The sequence below is a fragment of the Sander vitreus genome, chromosome 8 (assembly GCF_031162955.1).
Source record: "Sander vitreus isolate 19-12246 chromosome 8, sanVit1, whole genome shotgun sequence".
NCBI lineage: Eukaryota > Metazoa > Chordata > Actinopteri > Perciformes > Percidae > Sander > Sander vitreus.
In genome coordinates, this window is record NC_135862.1 from 17,975,877 (window position 1) to 17,997,797 (window position 21,921).

Here is a 21,921-nt window from a genome sequence, read left to right on the forward strand (position 1 = left end):
CTCGTGTGTGTGTGTGTGTGTGTGTGTGTGTGTGATATATGGAGAGCTGTTTTTAGGAATACCAAACAAAGACGAAGAGGGAGGCTGGATCCAGGCTGCATCCGTCTCGGGACCGGAGAGGCACCCAGCGGTAGCCTGGATGTGCAGAAGGTGGGCGTAAAAAGAAATGTATAGCTGCTATAAACATAAAAAATATATATAACACAAGCATCATATAAATACACAGAAGCATTTACGTATAAACTCGAGCACAGACCGACCTTTAGTTATGCTGACACTGAATGAAGGGAAATACAATGATGGTCACACAATGTCATCTCATGTAATTTAGCTCTTTGTCTGATCCCAACCCCCCACCCTCTCTTGCTCTTTCTGCCTCTTTGGCTTACCTTTCTTCAGGCTGGTGAAGGGCAGGGTGTACTGGCCCACAAATTCACTGCTGAGGAGGCCGGTCTGCTCTCGGACACTGAAGCGGATAAGGCAGAGCTCGGGGACGCTGATGCTGAAGTTCATGTCAGCATCCCAGTGAGGACTCAGAGCTGTAATGGTAAGAATCAATAAGCATCAATAGGTTAAAGCCACTATAATCTATTTTTTTTAAAGCGTTTAGCATCTTTTAACTAATTGTTTTTACTTTACTGCTTTGGCTCACTGTCATCTCTCTCATAACTGCAGGCAGCTGTTTACAGTAAAAACGATCTAAATATCCCCTGTATGCTACAGCTCAGCACCAAACTTCAGACAAAGTTAGCAACTAGCTAATAAACATAGTGGAGCATTTAGCAGCTAAACAGAGATATTTTTCTGCTGAGTTTGAGAGATTCAAAAGATATTGAATATTAGACTCACATTCACCTGGTGACACAACTCCAAATGAATGCTGATGTTGCTCCCTGTTTGCCATATCAACTTTATAGGGCAATGACATTTCAGTATTGTGTTTGCAACTTGTTTCTGCTGCCCCCAAAAATATTGCATGTTTAACTCCATTGTGTAATTTGTGTAGCGCCTCCATCTTTAAAATACATTTCCCAAAGAGGGACATACCTCCGCCTTTCGCGCTTTTAAACTCGGGCACCGTGACAAATGCCAGGACGGGGGAGAAGACAAAGGAGTCGCCAAGGAAGTTAAAAAGAGAATTAAAACGGCAACGCGACAGGCAAAGCAACAAGACCAAAGTTAATATTGGAGTGGCTTTTCCAAGATGGAAAGAGCTCATAAGGAGCAAGGATTTTAAAAACGGACGCCGAAGTTGCCTGCTTTCTTCTCAAAAGCTAATTCTGCCTATTTGTGTAAATTAAAAGTGTTATAGTTGCTTGACTAACTATAGCATGGTTGTGCATAACGCTAGAACGACGTCTAGCATACTTTTCCTCGCGTCAGTGATGAAAAAGGATTGTCTATCTTGTAACATAAACGTAATCATATGTGTCGTGATTTCCTTGGCAGACAACTCACGTCGTGCAGTTATAACACTGACTAGCTACAGCTAGAACAGCTGCGTGTAAATGATGGGGATACTAAGAGCTAATTACGGTTTCATTGACATGATTGTTCATACTGCTCAGAGAAATATATTAAAAACACAAACCTCCGTTGCTTCTCTCCTACGCTGTAAACATTGCCTTACACTATTAATCTCGTACAATATACAGAATAACGATAGCACTGATACTTTACTAACATTAGCTTGCATATGTTTGGGAACCTAATAGCTGATGCTAGCAATGAAATGGTACCAAAATAACGTAAAACTATTATTACACTGGAAGGAACACTCACAGACAAAGTTGTACTTCTTGGAATAATACGGCCACCGTAGGAGTTAAAATGCGCTCGGAATGGTGGAGGGGGGCTAGAAAGTAATATTCAGTTGGTTGTCATATACAATTTCACCGCTAGATTAAGGTGACCAGATTTCTTAGACAAAATCCGGGGACATTTTCAGCTCAGAAGCGTAAATACCTCCAAAACAGGTAATTTTTTATCTTTGTAAACTTAAAGCTGCACTTAGAGCTGCACCGGGGCACAAGCCCCCCCTAGGGGGGTCCATGGGCATGCTCCCCTGTAAGAACATTTTGTGTATTTTAACGTTTAAATGCATCAATCTGGTGCACTTTGAAAAGAAATTCAGAGGTTAGACTTGATTATTCTTATCTATGGATGGGAATATTTGTGCTGTAGCCTGAACTATTTTGCACTTCAGAATTTTAACCATGCACACACAGGTGGAATAGTTTTTTTCTTCATATTTTTGCATTAATGTCACTAGGAAGCATACCAGTAGAAATATATATATTCATATTTGTAAGTGAGATATATATAAGTAAATGGGATTGTCTGGAATCTGGCAATATAATAACCATTATGGTAGGATACACTGGCTAAGCAATTTACAAAAAATATCTGTGCTGACATAAATAGTTTACATGAGAATACATTATAATTTTGTAGATCATGTAGAAATTATGTTGCAATTTCAAAACCGGATTACTCAGGGACCGCTTGTTGTACCGATGCATGTGTTGAGTGAAGAGTTTGAGATATTTCACAGAGAATAATGGGTGTGCAGAGATTTGTGCAGAATGCAAATATGATAACATTTCATGTAAGTTCAATGTTAATTTTCTTGCAATTTGTCACAGCAATGGGGTTAACACTTTTGCATGCGCCATATCCGTGTCACATTCTCATTAGGGGCTGAGCCCCCCTAAAGGTCTGATCCTAGAATCGCCCCTGCTGCTACTTCATAAGTACTCCACTACACCTCAGAGGGAAATGTTGTCATGTTTACTGCACTACATTTATCTGACAGCTTTTGCTTTATTGCTTCACGCTGGGCTTGTTTCTGCAACAGCTCATTGAGTATCGGATACAATTTAAACTATTGAGGAAATATTTTCCTTTGACATTGGTCCAGTATTAAACGAGATTGCTGCAGTCGGCAACGGTGAAACAAGCTACAATGTAAGTTAATAGGACGTCAATTGTCCAGCTTGTTTTTACGTTCATGAAAGTGCCTGTTTTGCCACTGACAGACTCAGATTAATATTCTAAGTGTCTGACAACATTATGGAAAGTATTTTTAAGGAGGTCGACCTTTCTGTTAGAGAGTTAGATCCTTTTTTAAAACAAAAAGTCCGCGAAATTGCGTTCGCTAAACCCACCAGACTCCTTGTAAATAAACAGTAATTTTAGCATCGAAAAATGGGCATTCTAGAACATCTCTGAGCTCTGAGGCTTGCTCTGGCTGTCTTGAGCCTGTGCGTGTAGGGTGCACGACTATTTAATTCCAATTTCGGGTCTGTCAGTCACAGTGAAAACCGGGGACATTTCCGGCGACAGCTCCAGCCGGGGACAGGTCACCGAAACCGGGGACGTCTGGTCACCCTATGCTAGATGGGAGAAATTCTTACACAATGTAGCTTTAAACAAAAGCCTTTCTGTAAGAACTTGTCTAGAGAAGGGATATTTCTTCAAACACAGTGCTGTGAAGCAGAGGACAAACAGAAGGAGGTTATGTTCACCAGAGCCAATAGAAAGGTTCTGCTGTGGAAAAACTCATTTGTTTATTTATTTAGCCATGCTAGCGGATGTGAGGCTGCACTTGGTGCTTAGAGCCACATGCTAACATGCTCACAATGATGGTGCTAACATGCCGAGGTTTACCATCTTAGTTAGTCTTATGTTAGCATGCCAACATTTGATAATTAGCACTAAACACAAAGTACAGCAGAGGCTGATGGTAATGTCATTAGTTTTGCAGGTATTTAAATTCAAATTCAGACCTTCTGGTGGCCCTAGAAGGAATCTACAAAGTTATTACAATTCATCCTGCAGAGGACTCTGTCTACAAATCAGTCTGGACCAAAGTGGTGAGCTGACCGACAACTGACATTGTCATAGAGTAAATAAATGAGTATCAGACCCACAATAGCATTCCGATCATGATACATGACATCAAGTGTTATTTGGTTGCAATCTTATAGTGACAAATGAGGAGAGCATACGTAGATAACTAATGAGACCTCTCTGCTGCAGTTCTCAATACATTTCTGATTCAAAACTATTTTTCTCATGTTCCTCTGTTACATCTGAGTTTTCATCTAAGTCAACATTAATTTGTATTCACCAGTGACCTTATCTGTTTCATAGTGTGAAATGATTTTATGATTTATGCCCATGCATAAGTGCTCTGTGCCCTCCAGGACTCATACTATCACTCCCACCCTCTCTCTCTCCTTCTCTCCCTCGTTGTCTCATCTCAGCAGCAACAATACAGTGTTGTATCCCATCAATGTTATGTTGAAATTAAGTTCATTTTCATGTGCCATATTAAAAAAACGAAAGCTCCAAGCCAAATGTGACATAGGCTACTGTATTAAAATATTTGTATGTATTAGAGCTGGGACGATATGCTTTTGTCCCGATTCGATTCTTTCACGATACATGGGTGCCGATTGGATTTGTATTGCGATTTTCATTTATTGCGATTCAGAGATGGGGACTCGAGTCTGAGATTCGGACTCGAGTCGCACTTAAGTTGCACAAACGGCAGACTTCAGACTTGACTCAGAATCAACCCAAAAGACTTCAGACTTGACTTGCGACTCGACGCAAAAGACTTCAGACTTGACTCGGACTCGAGCTTCAAGACTTGTCAACAACCTGTTTTCATGCAATTATTGCTTTTTAAATCTAAATTCATGTATTTCTATTTTCTTTTATTGGCGCATATACTTGGGGAAACGTATGACGAGCTGCATGTCCCCTGCCCTTTGCTATAATGTGCATGCGCTATGCCTTATGTGCGCGCACTCAGAGTTGTGCCTTTTGTCATTAGTTTTGCTTTCAATAACTTCGTAAATCCGTCCTGGTCGTGGAACAACGGACCAGATGTTTACTCTTGCAAGGATCCTGGAGGGAGCCTGGGAGTATGCCCAACCGGTCTACACGTGCTTTCTGAATCTGGAGAAGGCGTATGACCTGGTCCCCCTGGGAGATACTGTGGGAGGTGCTGCGGGAATATGGGGTGAGGGGGGTCCCTTCTCAGGGCCATCCAATCTCTGTACGATCAAAGCGAGAGCTGTGTCCGGGTTGTCGTCAGTAAGTCGGGCTTGTTTCAGGTGAGGGTTGGGCTCCGCCAGGGCTGCGCTTTGTCACCAATCCTGTTTGTAGTATTTATGGACAGGATATCGAGGCGTAGTCAGGGTGGGGAGGGGTTGCAGTTCGGTGGGCTGGGGATATCATCGCTGCTTTTTGCAGATGATGTTGTCCTGATGGCATCATCGGCCTGTGACCTTCAGCACTCACTGGATCGGTTCGCAGCCGAGTGTGAAGCGGCTGGGATGAGGATCTGATTTAACCTCTAAATCTAAGGCCATGGTTCTCAGCAGGAAACCGATGGAGTGCCTACTCCAGGTAGGGAATGAGTCCTTAACCCAAGTGAAGGAGTTTAAATACCTTAGGGTCTTGTTCGCGAGTGAGGGGACAATGGAGCGGGAGATTGGTCGGAGAATCTGCGCAGCAGGGGCGGGATTACATTCAATTTATCGCACCTTTTGTGACGAAAAGAGAGCTGAGCCAGAAGGCAAAGCTCTCAATCTACAGTTTTCGTCCGTTTTCGTTCCTACCCACACCTATGGTCATGAAGGCTGGGTCATGACCGAAAGAACAAGATCCAGGGTACAAGCAGCCGAAATGGGTTTCCTCAGGAGGGTGGCTGGCGTCTCCCTTAGAGATAGGGTGAGAAGCCAAGTCATCCGTGAGGAGCTCGGAGTAGAGCCGCTGCTCCTTCGCATCGAAAGGAGCCAGTTGAGGTGGTTCGGGCATCTGGTAAGGATGCCCCCTGGGCGCCTCCCTAGGGAGGTGTTCCAGGCACGTCCAGCTGGGAGGAGGCCTCGGGGAAGACCCAGGACTAGGTGGAGGGATTACATCTCCAACCTGGCCTGGGCACGCCTCGGGATCCCCCAGTCTGAGCTGGTTAATGTGGCTCGGGAAAGGGAAGTTTGGGGTCCCCTGCTGGAGCTGCTCCCCCCGCGACCCGATACCGGATAAGCGGACGAAGATTGATGGATGGATGGATGGATGGATGGATGGATGGAACTTCGTAAACAGTGGCAGTAAGCGAACAGCTAAATGCAAGGTGTGTGGCACCGGATCAACAACGTCGAACTTCATCAGGCATCTCAAAACGCATCCAGATAGGTCAGTCACTTGCTGATGTGGAAGACGTTACATTTAGCATATATCGTCACAGGTAACAAGCTAACCATCGCAAAGTGTTGTGCTAATACTGGGAACAGGCAAATTGTATCTTCATAGTTTTATCCATATGATGTGACAGACTTAGGTTAATATTTCACCAGGTCCGAGGGCTAGAGGGATGTGTTAAGTAGACCCCATAAAGTTATCCTACAACTGATTTTGATACTGTACTATATGGATGTTAGCTACATGACATGCTTTGAGTTCATAAGATTTAACAATACAATGTTAGGGACAGATCAGATGGCCAGAGACTTGAGACTTGACTTGGACTCGTGGCGAGAGACTTGACTTGAACTTGCCCCTCAAAGACTTGAGACTTGACTTGGACTCGTGGCGAGAGACTTGACTTGAACTTGCCCCTCAAAGACTTGAGACTTGACTTGGACTCGAGCTCAAAGACATGAGACTCGACTTGGACTTCCAAAAAATGACTTGTGAACATCTCTGTTGCGATTCTAGAAGTATTGTGATTCGGTAGTATTGAGTATTGCGATTTTCTTATCCTTCTTTAACAAAAACCAAAGTTGAAAATAAACGTCTAGAGACAATATATCATGAGACATTTCTAAAATCTAATTGTTATCTAAAAAGAAGGCCCATCACATGTCAGTCAGTCAGTCTGACTTTTATTTCATTTGTAAAGAAGTACGTAACATGTATTTTCTGCATTTTATGCATTTGCTCTGTTTTGCTGGAAATGGATATGATGTAGTTGCCGTCGGCGGTACTGTATAACCAGAAAATATTTAGGTGAATCATTGGTTAAAAAAAATAAATATAATTAAAAATAATTAAATAAAAAATTAAAAAAAATAAATTAAAAAAATTAAAAATTAAATTAAAATCCGCCGCAAAAAACCACGATACATTAAATCTTTGATTTTTCCCACCCCTAGTACAGCATGTATGAGGATCCAACTGATGCTTAAAATCACTTTAACACTTCATCCTGTATGCACTGACTGTCATCTCCATGTTTCCAGTCATAGAAATAGTGCATGACAGACTTATCTTCAAAGGAAATCCACTTTTACATTTTGAAGAAACTGATCAGCACATTTCTCCTCAGAAGCCCAACAGCAGCTTACTGGGAAATAGATTTAAAAGGAAGAGAACCCCCCCCCCCCCCACAGAAACCACGAAATACTGCTGTCATAGACAACTCCTCCAGTTTAGGTGGTTTTCATGTTTTTACTTGAAGGTTTACATTTCCCTACAGTATGCAGGTACTCGGCATGTTCTCAGATGTCATTTGTATCTGTATCTGCATTTGTTAGTATAAAACCAGAGCTGCTAGCATGGCTGAAGACTTGTCTGTTTTTCTACTCCTACTATTCCAATATTGATACATTTGTTCTACAGTATGCCACAGTAGTGCCGTTTTTAAGCAAGGACCTGTCAAAGTGTCAATGCCCAAATTCAGAAAGAACAAATATAGAGCCCACAAAACTCATAACCTTCTGATAAAAAGAATGTATATTTTCCGTAAATCTTAATTTCTAGAAAATTAAAAATTAACACTGCTGACAAAATACATCTTGGATTGATAAAAGTAAAGCTGGGCCAATCAAGCTGTGTCTTGAGCTGTCCCAACAAGGCCACATACAGTTGGTCTTGTAGTACTTACAGTTGTTTTTCACAGTATGTGTGTTTTTTCTGCGGGAGTCCGATGCAATCCCATGCATCTCCACTCTGACAAAGGGGTCCAAACCTTTGCCACTCCTGGAGATGGGTAGGTTGGACCCACTGATCACCTGTAGATAGACATACAGAGATGCATATTGGATGGTCACATAGATAGGGGGTGTATGTGAATGTAATTGATCAGGGATAAACGGTAAATATAAAAGAGAAGAGAAAACAGGAGAGCCAGTAAGAGTAGAGAAAAGAAGAGAGCGGAAGAGGGCTGTAATTACACTAGTCTAGAGAGACGGGCTTATCTGCAGTCCTCTCACAACAAGCCTTCCCTTCCCCAGCTCTGATCAAAGACAAACCTGCATGTACTTATCACGACATGCCCCGCTTGGCACTGATGGAGCTTTACGGTGTCCGGGCTCAAAATTAAAGTCCCTTTCCTTTTCTAAAGTCCCGCTACAAAACACTGCATTATGCTCATTCACATTTACAAAGGTATAGATAATCGTTTGAACACTATTCATAAAGATTTGCTATAGAAAAACAGACCATTGCTTGTAGTTGACAGTCTTATGCTAAATGAGATCTCAAGGGGAAATATTGTTTTCCTGAGGAGATGAATAATTTACGACCCTATCTGTTACACCACTGAATGCTAGTCATGACTCTGATTTCCACAGAGTTGAGAGCTGAGTCAAGATTGCAGGATTTTCCCTGAAGTGATCAAATAATACAGAATGATGATGTGAATAATATTAAGGTATGGTTTCTCCCAGGGCATCCAAAAACGAGGTGTGTGTGTGTGTGTGTGTGTGTGTGTGTGTGTGTGTGTGTGTGTGTGTGTGTGTCTTCTTAGAAGACAAAAATGTCTGATGTGCTTTTGTTTAACTCATGAGAGTCTACACATCCTGATTAAGTGATCGAGATGTATTTCCTTAATCAGAAACCAGCTAAACCAAGAATTATAGTAGAAGTACTCTATGATAGGACTTTAAAGCAACAGCTTTAACAGGTTACATTTAGAACAGCTACAATACTGACAGGTCCACAGGTCAGTTATTGTAATAATTTGGCTGAACCGACCCTTATAGAGGGAGTTTTTTGTTATGATTAATAGCTGTTCAGAAGACTGATTCTGGCAGAGTTAACAATGATGTTCCCTCGTCTACCTCCTTTGCAAAACGTCTGTATGAGTTCCACATATTGTCCTTGTAGTACAAAGCTTCACATATCTCTGAGTCCCACCATTATGTGCTACATAAGAGCAAACTGTTGTATCTCTGTAATTGGACTTAGAAGAGTTAGAGTGTGACAGTTGTCCTGATGGCACACTAAAGAGATGTGATAAGGTAGAGAGATGTTCTCTACAGCTTCATTCATCATTTTCCATGTAGCTTAGATACAGTACATTACAAGTGCTGCTATTACCATCCCCTAACATACTTAAAATAATGGAAAAGGGATGATTTATTAATTGGACCCTGGGTCTGATTGCATTAGACCACCCCTCTCTCTTCTTTCCCTTTTTATATTCTGAAGGATATAATTTAATTAAACGGAGACACTCTCAGGGAGATTTACATTATTGTTGGTTCACAGCATCTGGTAGGAAAGCATTTATCTGGGGGCTAAGAGTAAGATGAGCTCTGCAACACAATCTCTATGTTGCGACGGATAGGCAAATGCATACATGCACACAAAGCACACACACACGCAGTCCTGTAACATTACACCTTAATCCATAAATCCACGAGTGGATTATTCAGCGTTCAGTGCTCCATAGCTGTACCTTTAGCAGCAGGTGTGTGGTTTTGTGGCCATGCTGGCTACAGCCGGGATCAAAGCTCCTCTGACTGGACATGAGCACTGCCGGCTTCAGGACGTATCCACAGCCACCGTTGTCCTGGAAGCAGCCATCATTAAGGTCCATAGGCAATCCCAGAGACTGGAAATTGAGAGCCACTGCAAAACATGACGGACAATGTTGGAACAATGAAAACGAGGAGCTACAGAACAGTGGCAAAACATTTTAATAGGAACAAAATTGAGGATGCCTAAAGCTTGTTTATATAAAACGAGCAGCCAGCATGAGATGATCTCATGCATATCTTCTGTTTACTGGCTCTTGTTCATTCTGCCGGAAGGAGCAAAATTATACAACTTAATGTTTCCCCAACAATAGCATACATTGCATCAGGGACACATAAAATCACCAACTGTGCAATAAGTGCATTTGTAGTAGGTTTTCTGCAGTGCAAACTCTGTGGTAGCATGTGTGCTTCATAAGTCTATAGTGACTACCCATCTCAGTGTGAATAGATTGTCAGATAAAGAAAGCAGCTGATGTAATTCTACTGACAGTTTTGAGCTATATCTCAGCTGGGCTGAATTGTGAAAACTAGTGAGTCTGCAATAGCATAAGTACATAATAAAGACCACCTTTAATTTTGTCCTAACCAACACACTGCAATGCATCTTTTTATATAGGTGTATGTCTTAGGGTCCCAGTGAATGGGCTGCTCATCTAACTGTAATTGATCCATCTAGGCTGCTGCTTTGTACTGCAGTCTCCTGCAACTGTGAAAAGTGCCGCTCACCATCTGCACAGCTGCCATCGAAGCACGTAGACAGTCTGCTCAGTGATCAGCAGGGCTTTGTGTCAGAATCAGTGGCTGACTGAGCGATGGAGACAGATGAGGTGAAGTGACACATGGCACATCGGCCAAGACAGTGCAAGACAGGTCTGCATTGTGACTTTAAGTCCATGGGTAATTGCGCATTACCAGAAGGCGTGAGGATGTAACGCTTTTATGTAAAGATATTTTTTTAAGCATATTTGCTCTCAGGAGCGATATATGTGATAAGGAGTTGAGCCCAATGCTCATGCTTGATTCGAAGAAATGATTATGGAAAAAAAGACTAAACTATGACCCAGACAAGGAAGTAGTTTAAAGAGAAGAAGAGAAGAAAAAAAACATTTAGGGGGGGTTCAAATCGATTTAAAAAAAAAAAAAAAAAAAATGTGATAAGGTGTGATAAGGGCCAGGAGAGGACTTGCTCTGGGGAAAACACAGATGAGGTGGTCAGGCTGTGGACTGAAATGAAATGTTCTTTTCACTGCTAATCGAAAGGACATTTTGGACAGGTTGTTCCCTTAGCTGTTTGACAATCTGAGTTTCCGGACCGCATTTCTCTCCGTTTCAAAAGTAAGAGTGTGTGTGTGTGTGTGTGTGTGTGTGTGTGTGTGTGTGTGTGTGTGTGTGTGTGTGTGTGTGTGTGTGTGTGTGTGTGTGTGTGTGTGTGTGTGTGTGTGTGTGTGTGTGTGTGTGTGTGTGTGTGTGTGTGTGTTCTTCTTTAACTATATTTGTGGGGTCCAAAACCAGGGAGTCCAGTATACTTGTGGGGTCCGGACAGCTTTGTGGGGCCAAAATGCTGGACCCCACAACTTTAAAGGGCTGTTTGAGGGTTAAGACTTGGTTTTAGGGTTAGAATTAGGTTATGGTGAGGGTAAGGGTTAAGGTTAAGCATTTAGTTGTGATGGTTAGGGTAAGGGGCTAGGGAATGCATTATGTCAATGACGGGTCCCCACAAAGAGTGCGTGGCACTGTGTGTGTGTGTGTAGAACTTTTTGATTCCTGTTAAAACTGCTGACACAAAGGAATTAAAGACATTCTCTGCAAGTCTTTTTTTGCATTTATGTTTTCAGGGTTTCTTCTTGACCAAAATAGAAACATAATTGGCAACAAAGTACAAATAATCTTAGCAAAATTTTATTACCCTTGTTTTTCATAACCCTTTTTATATTTTACTTTATAAACATTTCCATGACTCCATTACTGCATATTAGATATGCAAATAAATAAAAAATATAGATATACACTGCTTGCACTGTATGCATGTAATCACATCAACTTGCATCCTACGAGTTTAGAAACAGTTCAACAAAAGATGTGATCAACATGGTTTGCTAAATTATAAAATTAATTTCAGATTAATGTGCCTAAATAAATGTGTGTGTGGATGCATGTGGGCATATGCAGTGTTGGGAGTAACGGCATTACTAACGGCGTTATTTTTTCGGTAACGGAGTAATCTAATTAATTACTTTTCCCATCGTTGCAACGCCGTTATTGTTAATGAGAATGTAAAGTGGCGCGTTACTATTTGGTTGAATGAAGCGCGAGGTGTCAGGCTTTGGCTACACATCAGCTGCCTGGAGAGAGCGGGGGGGTGATGACACCGTTGCAAATGCGATGATGATTGGGTGGGTGGGCGGATGCCGTGCTCACGCTGTCTCACTGACTGACTACCACTAAACACAAGACAGCGACAATGGCGACGACGAGCCAGGGAAATTCAAAGGTAGCGTTCTTGAACTGGAAGCACTACTTCTTGCTCATTGAAATTAAAGGCAAGAATGTTTATGTAACATGCACGCTATGCCCAGGAAAAAAGACTTTATCCACGTCTGCCTCAAGCAACTCGAATCTTATGAAGCACCTCACATCAACACATGCTAACACGACACTTGTTGCTGCTGCTAACCCAACCCCAAGCCCAAATGCAGCTAGCGTGAGCTCCAGTGAAAGAGACGGAGCCACTCTGTTAAAACAAGCAACCATCGATTTTTCTGTATATAGTGTTTTTATTCTTCAATCAGTTAATATAAACATCTTTGACGTTAAAGATGTTATAGAACGTAATCGTCAGTTACTTTGCTGAGTAACTAATTACTTTTACAATGTGGTAACTGAGTTACTAACTCAGTTACTTTTTGGGAGAAGTAATTTGTAACTGTAACTAATTACTTTTTTAAAGTAAGATGACCAACACTGGGCATATGTATGAACTTTTACTGCATAGCTTATGTGTGCAGGCCCTCTCCGACTCACCGAGCTGTGAGCCGACGTTCCAAAACTCCTGAGGGTTGTAGTTGGAAGAAGAAGTCCTCGAGCCTGCTGGGTAAATCCTGCTGAGGAACTTCTGGTTGTGCTGAACAAAGTCTACACCTGAGTTAGAAAACGCACAACACTTACAGGTCAAATGTCTCCTCTGACATACACTGATTCTGACTTAGTCACAATGGCTGTGTGATGCAGTGATCCAGGAAAACAGTGAGGTTTATCTACAGGGACATGGCCAATTTTTAATAGTATCAGTTATAAAAAATGTCACTTTTCTATGTTCTAGACATTACAGATATGATTCAGTTGATCATCAGTTGTTTGTTTTTTTTTATTGACGATTTGCTCTTATTAAAAATATGAACTGATATAGGATCCTATGAGTAAGATTTACCAATGTATTTGTTATTTTAGCTTTATGGCAAATAGATTTTTAAGCGAATACCTGAAAAGGTGGAAACCATTTGTCCTGATTAAGGTTTGAAGCCTGTATAATTATGCTCATTCTGGATAGACTAAAAGAGCTCCAGTCTGTAGTTTCCCTGCAGGGCTTTAGGATGACAAGAGACTACACAATTTGTACAGCTCCAGCATAGCCAAGACTATTCCTGGTCGCTGCCAGCCAAGCCAACCAGCTCATAATGTAGCTGTGTGTCTGAAAAGTGTCACTACTCCTCAGCAGAAGATTTCATTTCTCTACATCACTCTGTTACTCCAATATACTGCCGCACAGCAGCGCAATGACAGTTTAACTGATTATCAGTCGATTCAAAACTCTGTGGGCTCTTTCCACTTCCCCATCAGTGAGAGTATAAGGCATATTTCTGGGCTTGTGCTGTTGTGCTTTATTCCCTATAAAGTACTCCTCTATGTCCTATATGTCATGTTCAATATTGCTTTCGTTATTATGGAGGTTTATGGCACCAGATATAATTGCATTTCTTGTCCAAAAAGGACCTACAGAGACTTCTCCTTTGACCTCAATGTGACTGTAAATAATGTGAATCTGCTGGGCTCATCAGAATTACATTTTGTAATATTTGCAATTGATTATACATAGTCTTTATTACTTCAGAATCAGGCTTCCCTTTTCTCTTCCCATAGTTTCAACTCCATCAATAACATTTTACCTGAGGCTTTGGCTAGCTTGCGAGCTTTCTTCTCTGCCATTGATGTGTTCTCGTAGTAGTTCTGATTGTCCTTGGAATGACTGAAGCTGATGAACTTAACAGACCTGGTGTATACGACCAGGTCAGATAAAGCCTCTGCCACCGCCACTTTCTTCTTCTATTTGTTACATTTAGGGTAGAGAGGAAGACAAACCAAAGAGAGCACTTACCAAATTGCAACAAATAGTGTTGCAAGTGGTAAAGTTTTACCTTGTATCATCTGTATCTTATAGCAATGGCAATTTCATTTATATAGCACCTTTCATTACATGCAAAGCCAAAGTGCTTGACATTAAAAACAGCATAAACATTAAAACAAAGCATGAATAGAAATACGAATACAATCTAAGCATCAACATAGCAAGACAATCTACAAAAACATACAGGGGCGACCATACAAATTAATAAACACACACACACACATATAGTGCGTTTCACTATCTTTGTGGGGACCCATCATTGACATAATGCATTCCCTAGCCCCTTACCCTAACCTTAACCATCACAACTAAATGTCTAACCTTAACCCTTACCGTCACCCTAACCATAACCTAATTCTAACCCTAATCCTATAACCAAGTCTCAAACAGCCCTTTAAAGTTGTGGGGTCCAGCATTTTGGCCCCACAAAGCTGTCCGGACCCCACAAGTATACTCTATTCCCAGTTTTTTGACCCCACGAATATAGTTAAACAAGAACACACACACACACACACACACACACACACACACACACTGTAATTAAGCAAATGCCTGAGAGAATAAGAAGGTTTTGAGTTTGCTTTTGAATGTGGACACAGTTGTGATGGAGCTCAGGTCATCAGGCTCTTGTTCCAGAGAGCAGGACCTCAGTAACTGATCCAGCCGCCTCACTGGACCTGGATCTTACTCTGGGTCAAATCTAGAGGGCCTGATGACCTGAGAGGTGTTTTGGGTTTTGATCAGTGAGCAACCAATTAAGTGCTTTATAGACTATTAGCAGGATTTTGAAAGTGATTTTGTATTGTACCGGGAGCCAATGAAGTAATTTGCGTACCGGAGTAATGTGTTCAAATGTACGTGTATGTGTAAGGACTCTTATGGTTGCAGTGTACATCCAACTATATGTGTACAGTACACAAACAGTCTATATATCTGTCTCTATTTTTTTTAAGAAATCTGTTCTTAAATCTAACTGACTTACTTTTGTCTTTGACCCTGCCTTTCTGGGAGACCAGAACTTTGCTTTGGTTTGCTGATCCTCTGCCTCCTCATCATCATCCTCCTCCTCATCCTCTCCCTCATCTACACTCTCCTCTGCCTGTGTCCCTGCTGCATCCTCCGTCTTAATGGGAGGCTTTAGCTTTTTATTCTTGATGAGGATCTTATACTTCAGGTCCTGGCATCCCCACAAATACACATATACAGTATGAATTCACACATGAATAAATGCAAAGGTAACCTTAATCATGGGAACCTACATTCGCCTCGCCCCGCACCATCACACAGTTGAATCAGTCAAACAAACTCAAACTTAGGAAACAAACCATCAAATCAAAACATTTGATTTGCACAAACCACCCCCTCTCTGATTTGTCAAAAAGATGCTATTCTTTGGAGAGTTATTCAGTAGCCTCATCCACATCAGTGCATACACACAGCCAAGTTTGGTAGGATAAAGGAGCAGAAAGCAGCAAGTGTACTGAATCACTGAATCCCACATATGTTGCTACATTTCACCGCCCTGGCTCCAAAATCTGTTTGTACTAGGTATCTTCATGCAGATGAGCAGCAATATGCTTAAAGTAAAAAAAAAAAAAACATTATGGTATGGACTTGAAAGCAGCTCAGTGGTAAGCCACATGGCAGAAAATCACTCTGTCAGCTTCACTATATGCACAGGCAAAATATGCAAAATAATTACAGATCTGACAACATTAACAACCCATAAGAATCCATATAGTATGAAAATTATAAGCTTCACCGGTTCCTTCGGCACTGCACTTTTTCATTTATTTCATTTTATTGCTATTACAGTCTGTAGAGCTAGAACAGAGGCTCTGCTTATGTTGATGTAATTTAGGATATAATTTTACCCATGTTTATGGTAAAAATAGAATAAAGTAGATGTAAAACCTTTAACCTAGGTGGTCAGAGTAGAGTATAAGGTAATGAACAGTTCTGAGAATCGCACATTGGTTACACTTGCATAATTGGATGGTAACTTGGGTGTAACGCTGCATGAATGTGACACACGAACACTGATTCAGTGTTCAAGTTGCTGGGGGTTAAATAGTCAAGATGAAACCATTAGTGCTGAGGCTCCTATCTAAGCCCCCACTTCCTGAGTCATAAAGATAAAGAACGATATGGGGAAGAAAATCTTATATGCACACTCAGGATAAAACACAACTCATGTCTTGCAGTAAATTCCAAAGCAGTAGAAGTCAGAGGCAGCAAAGAAACTCCGACAAGGCAGCACAACCTTCATCCTCCTCGTGATAGTCAATAGACTGGAGCGACTGTGCCGGCATCTTTCAGGCCAGTCGCTCAGTCATGGGTTGAAGCAGATGCTTTCATTGGAGAGTCCAGAACCCAAACAGGGTAATATAAATTAACAATCCGCTCAAGTGCCTCAGCATGCTTAAAATGATGGACACTTTGCAGGATCAACCACATCACATTTGATTTTGCAAATCTCTGAGAGACTAAAGAGGCTTGTCCATTGACCCTTGCATCCCAGTTGAGGAGAGAGGCAAAGGGAGCCTCAGAAAGAAACTAATGAGGCCCTCTGTGATGACCAAAAGGTCTTATTTTCTCCTTGTTTTTCTTTGTTATGGCAGGCGATGAGGACTTATAAATAAAAATGCTATCATGCCTCTACCTGCACCAGCAGCTCTAACATTCAACACAGATTCTTCTTCTGATTTACACCTGACATAGTCAAGCTCTCTCTTTTCTGAGTCTTACATTTGGGCTTGGGAGGTCTCCAGTAGTTGGGTGATCCAAGGGAGTTCTCAGCAGCTTTTCCCCCAGGATAGAGATGAGGTACTGGGCCATGACCTCCTGCTGCTCCTTGGAGCAATGGTTTTCTAATGACAGGATCACCGGGTAAGCAGACACCTGTCAAGAAATAATCACATCAAAAGAAATCATGATTCAAACCCTATTTCCAACAATTAGCATCAACTTGGATCTACTGCTCTCTCTACAGGCTCTTAATTCCCCCAACACATCACAGAGAATGGCCTGGATCAAAGACAACTTGCAAGCAAAGCATTGCGATCAGAGATGCTATTAATTAGAGCAAATGCGGCTAAGCAGGGACTCCTGGAGGCTACAGAGTCAGGAGTGAGCACTGAGTTAGATGCCTGGAGCACCACTCCGGGAAATGTGTGTCATGTAACATACTATAAGCTGTTACCTCGAAGGCATGTTGCTCCACAGTGGCGACGACGTCCTTAAAGAATATCTTGGTGGTCAGGGTGTAGCCATGGTAGACTACAGGCTCCATATCTGGCCCATCCCAGCAGTCAATCTCCAGACAGCGACAGCCTTTCCTCAGAGCACTGTGGCACACAAATACACACATAAGCGCATGCATGCATAGAGAGACACATGCAAACACACTGAGCTGTGGCACGTGAGAAATTAGAAGTGAAGCATTGAGGCACAAACGGAGTGATTTCCTTTCCACGCACAAGTTCATCTCAAAGACTCCCATACATGTGTAAAATGACTATTATTATATATAATGTATATAATATATGCTAAGAATTTACAGCCAGTGGTGGAATGTAACTAAGTACAATTACTCAAGTACAACATACAGGCTCTTTTATTTCTTCCTCCAACAAATACATTTGGTCATTTTCCTTTCTTCTCCCTCTCACCTGTGAGCTAGTGGGATTTCTACTCCTGCCACTTTGTTGTCTTCTCTATATGATTCCTCCATTATCTAAGTAAACCAGAGCTTCCAGGCCACTGGTTTGGAGGGTTCCACTCTACCAGCCGGCCAGGGCACTCAGCACTTTCACAGGGTCCATAAATACAGCACTTCTGCTACCATCAGCCCCTTTTGTAATCACCTCCATTGTCCCATAAAGGGACCACAGCAGTTTCACTGTGCCTCAGCACATGAGTGGGTCAATAAAATGAGAGAATCCTGATAACACACACATGTAGGTCTATACGAGAGACTTTAGAAGGAAAGTAAAGTGTATTGAGGGGTGTTTTAGATCTGTATCAGAGTTAAATGGTGTTTAAATTGGCCTTATCAGTTGACTTGAACCACATTATTAGCAAATCTAATACACAATTCTGCAGATTAGTTGGTTAATTTGCAAGTATAATTTCATGATGCAGCACTTCAGAAAACCATTCCCACTTCCAGGTGGGAGTGGTTTTCTAAAATGTGAAGAAGAACAGAAGCTGTACTGTATTAGCTGTCAGTCCCTACCAAACATAGGCATCCAGGTGGCTCTTTCCTACTAGCTGATCTCCAGTCAGGTAGGTGTTGTGTGATGAGGAGATGAAGTAATTGGTGAGAGGCTGGTCCATGTATTGGTACACAGATGTGTGGGCCTGGTCAAACACGCAGCAGTCTTTGGACTCCATGTACCTGAGGAATCCCTCAAATGTCATGGACCTGCTTTCTCTGGCTGTAAGGAGGAAGGAGCTGTGTCAGTGACAGTCAAAAGCCTTGGCTATTCTACCAAGCTCAAAACATAAAAATAAGTTTAAAGCCAGCTCAAGCAAAAGCTCTGTTTCTAGTTTTAAAACATTAAAACAAATCAAATGAATATCAAAAAAATTAGAAAAAAACTAGCTCCCCTTAAAATGTAAGGTTACTGAGTTTACTACTATTATTTGTTAATGGATTATGATATCAGTTGCAGTCTTTAAAACCTTCTCTTACTCAAAGACTGTATAAAGTGAAACAGTCTTCGATGAAGCTGCAGACTAATTATGAGCCTTTTGTTGTTGTTTTCCCTGTTTTGCTGTTTGTGATGCTGTGAATTAGCCAGCAGTACACTGATCCAGAGACATCTGTTCTACTAGTCCACTGACGTGCCTGACTCTTCCATTTTCAACCCCCTGCCCCTGGGTTTACAGCAAATCACTTTGTCAGCCTTGCACCACTGGAGCTTAGGCCCTGACTTATGTTTTAACTAAATTAGCATCATTACGTGACAAAACCTGAGTCTTTAAAGAGTAGATGGGTTTTTTTACCCATAGTGATGAGCAGCAAGCAGCCTGATGTGGTACGCAGCTCTCCCTTCACTTACCTGTCTCTTCAATCTCATATCTATCAATCAAACTCTCTGCCATCTCTTCATTTGCTGTGAGCTCCATCTGCTCCTTGTGGAGGAACCTGAGGAGGGCGCAGGCAGGCAAAATGGTCTGCTCTGAGGTGTAGCATTGGTACAGATGCTGGATTTCAGCTCTCCTAGAGGAGGGGGCTTTGCCTTTCTTCATCTTGCCCTGCACACAATCAGTATAGCCTCTTAATTACCTTGTCTTAGATCCTGGGAAGTTATTCTTAAGTTTCTTTGTAAAACTTCCATCTTTTATGAAATCAACACGCAATTCTGAGAATAGTATGAGTATGTGGCTACAAATAATTTATTAAAGGCTTGTGTTTGTCTGCAAGGCTGGATGTTCATCATGATAGTGTTAGAAAAAAAAGTGTTGAATTTAGGTCCTTTTTTAAGTCTTAAAACTTAAGATAATTTTTTTAAGTTGTCATCTTGTAGATGTTTTAAACACATGTATATGTTTCAAAGACACAGCACATCACTTGCTCTCTACAAATATACAAGAAATGGTGAATAAAAATGTCAACTCAGAGATGCATCCCAGCTTTTACCTGAGCTCACTGTTGAAATACTACTTTTCAGGGTCTTCACTCACATTCCCATCCTCTCACAGTGCAACCTCCCTTTCCTTTCTGTTTCTCTAACTTCCATCAAAACCTAAGGCAACGTCTGTGTGACTTTCTAATTTTAGTCCCTCTCCTCTCCTTGTCATTCCTCTCAGTCGAGGGACAAAAGTGCCTGTGACTTTCCCTGGCTTTGAGTGTGTACTCTCTCTCTCTCTTTCTCTCTCTCTCTCTCTCTCTCTCTCTCTATCTATCTATCTATCTCTCTCTCTACCTTTCATCTCTGTTCTGCAGCCCCTGACAGTTCAGACATATGCCTAAACCTGTGTTGTCACTGGGTGCCCTGCAGTGGGCCGGCCTCCCGCTGCATCTGTTGCCTCAGTGTGAGCAACACAAAGCAAACAGCTCTGCTATCATCTTCATTAACCTTTTATGCAGTTGCAGCAGCTGTATCTAAACCAGAAGGTCCCTTTAAATCGGTGTATTATGTCTAATGATTGGAAAAGTCAAAAGATCTAACATAAATATTTGGATAAACCTTTCTTACTCTTAGTTCACTGATATTTGCCAGTAAACAACTGCAACTGAGGAGGGAATTAGCTAGATGCAACTCTTGAAAACTCAATAAAATATAATGTAAACAACAGCCTACCTCAGATACTGATGAACAGGATATCAGCTGGGTATGAAAAAGACTCAAAACAATTTTTAGCAGGTTTCTGGGGAAGTACACAAAGTTGTTGCCATAGTGACAAAACATTCCGATTCTACAGACACCTGTTAAAAGAAAACAGTGAAAATCATATAAGGCAGAGGATTAAAACTCTCCCTGTGTCTGTCTCCTCTTATTATTTCAGACATGAGCAGTGGACTTGGTTATAAAATACAGACAGAATAGAGTATGTAAAGATAGAACTGTTGCCTTCATGTTCCTGCCTGTTAAAAAGTCTGTGGGTGAGTGAAGAGTCTTTCCCTTTCAAACTTCTGATAGTCACATAAATCATATCTCAGTATGATTAATAGTGTAAACCTATACAGTATAACACATTGATCAAACATATATAGATATCCAGTTGGCTAAGTACACTCCTTATTTCCACTATGGAAGTTGTGTTTTCAATCCTGTTTTGTAGATTGTTAAAAAAATAAATAAATAAAAAAAAGAGGACCTTACAGATCTCAGTCAAGTTGGATTGCTTTACGTTTGGAAACTCTATTTGGCTCATTACTCCTAACATGCAAAACTAAGCTGGTCACCATGGTAAACATTAAACCTGATTAACATCAGCATGTTAACATTGTCACTGTGTGCATGTTAGCATGCTGACATTAGCATTTAGCTCAAAGCATCAATACACAATGTGCCAAAGGACACCAGTTAGCATCTTCATCTGTTTAGAATCTGTTGATTCTTGATCACTTATAATGTTTTCTGATATTTTGTTGTCAGGTGTGGCCTATTTGATATAAACTGCTATTACTCCTAAATGCATTGTGTAATTGCTACTAAATTTAAATGAGAGCAGTAGGCTACACATCTACTCTGAGTAATCCTATAAAATTTGAAGCCGTTTCTTATGTAAATGGTGTGACTGGAATATGATGAATGAAATGCCCATAATTCATCAGTCTGACCAAAACACAAGGCATCTTTGTCCAACGCCCTAATATTTCTGGACAGGATGAAAGTATTCTATAAAAATCTTGGCCAGAATTACAAAACTTTAAAAAAAATACATATATTATAATAAACAATTTGAAGGATTGTGTAGCAGCTGGGCTCTGTGAGTGCTCTACTTCACCAAATGATCTGGTCAAAATTACTTGTGATTTCCTACAACAGCATGGTAAATTGAAGCACTGGCATCTCCAATTACTGGTATTAGTGCTACAGGGTGGGCTGAGCTGCTGTCTGAACACATCCTGCAAATCTAAAGCAAAAGAGAGATTGATTTTAATGGTAATAATTTCATGGAATAAAGTCCACATTCTCAAAAATGTCAAAGCCCCAGTGGATGAAAGTGTGAACGCATCATGAAAACTCATTCAGTAAAGCTTAGAGAACATCTCCACGGATACTGTGT

The 21,921-nt window shown here is 41.2% G+C and overlaps 1 protein-coding gene across 1 annotated transcript; it reads right to left on the reverse strand.

The window, feature by feature from the left end:
* Positions 1-52: 52 nt before the first annotated feature.
* LOC144521543 (1-phosphatidylinositol 4,5-bisphosphate phosphodiesterase zeta-1-like) lies at positions 53-19,434 on the reverse strand. The gene is made up of 11 exons (XM_078256092.1): positions 19,245-19,434; positions 18,416-18,617; positions 17,381-17,525; positions 16,927-17,079; positions 15,161-15,355; positions 13,940-14,096; positions 12,798-12,914; positions 9,695-9,867; positions 7,898-8,024; positions 390-539; positions 53-135 (listed from the first exon to the last, which is right to left on the reverse strand). The coding sequence occupies exons 1-11, from the start codon at positions 19,432-19,434 to the stop codon at positions 53-55; spliced, it is 1,692 nt and encodes a 563-aa protein (XP_078112218.1).
* Between the last annotated feature and the right edge of the window lie 2,487 nt (positions 19,435-21,921).

Excerpts from the sequence above, each read along its gene's own strand:
- LOC144521543 (XM_078256092.1), bottom strand. The coding sequence starts at position 19,434 with ATGAAGAAAGGCAAAGCCCCCTCCTCTAGGAGAGCTGAAATCCAGCAT. Across the intron at positions 14,097-15,160 it reads AGGCAGGGTCAAAGACAAAA|AAGAAGAAAGTGGCGGTGGC; the intron begins GTAAGTCAGTTA and ends TGTAACAAATAG. Across the intron at positions 9,868-12,797 it reads GAACGTCGGCTCACAGCTCG|TGGCTCTCAATTTCCAGTCT; the intron begins GTGAGTCGGAGA and ends CATGTTTTGCAG.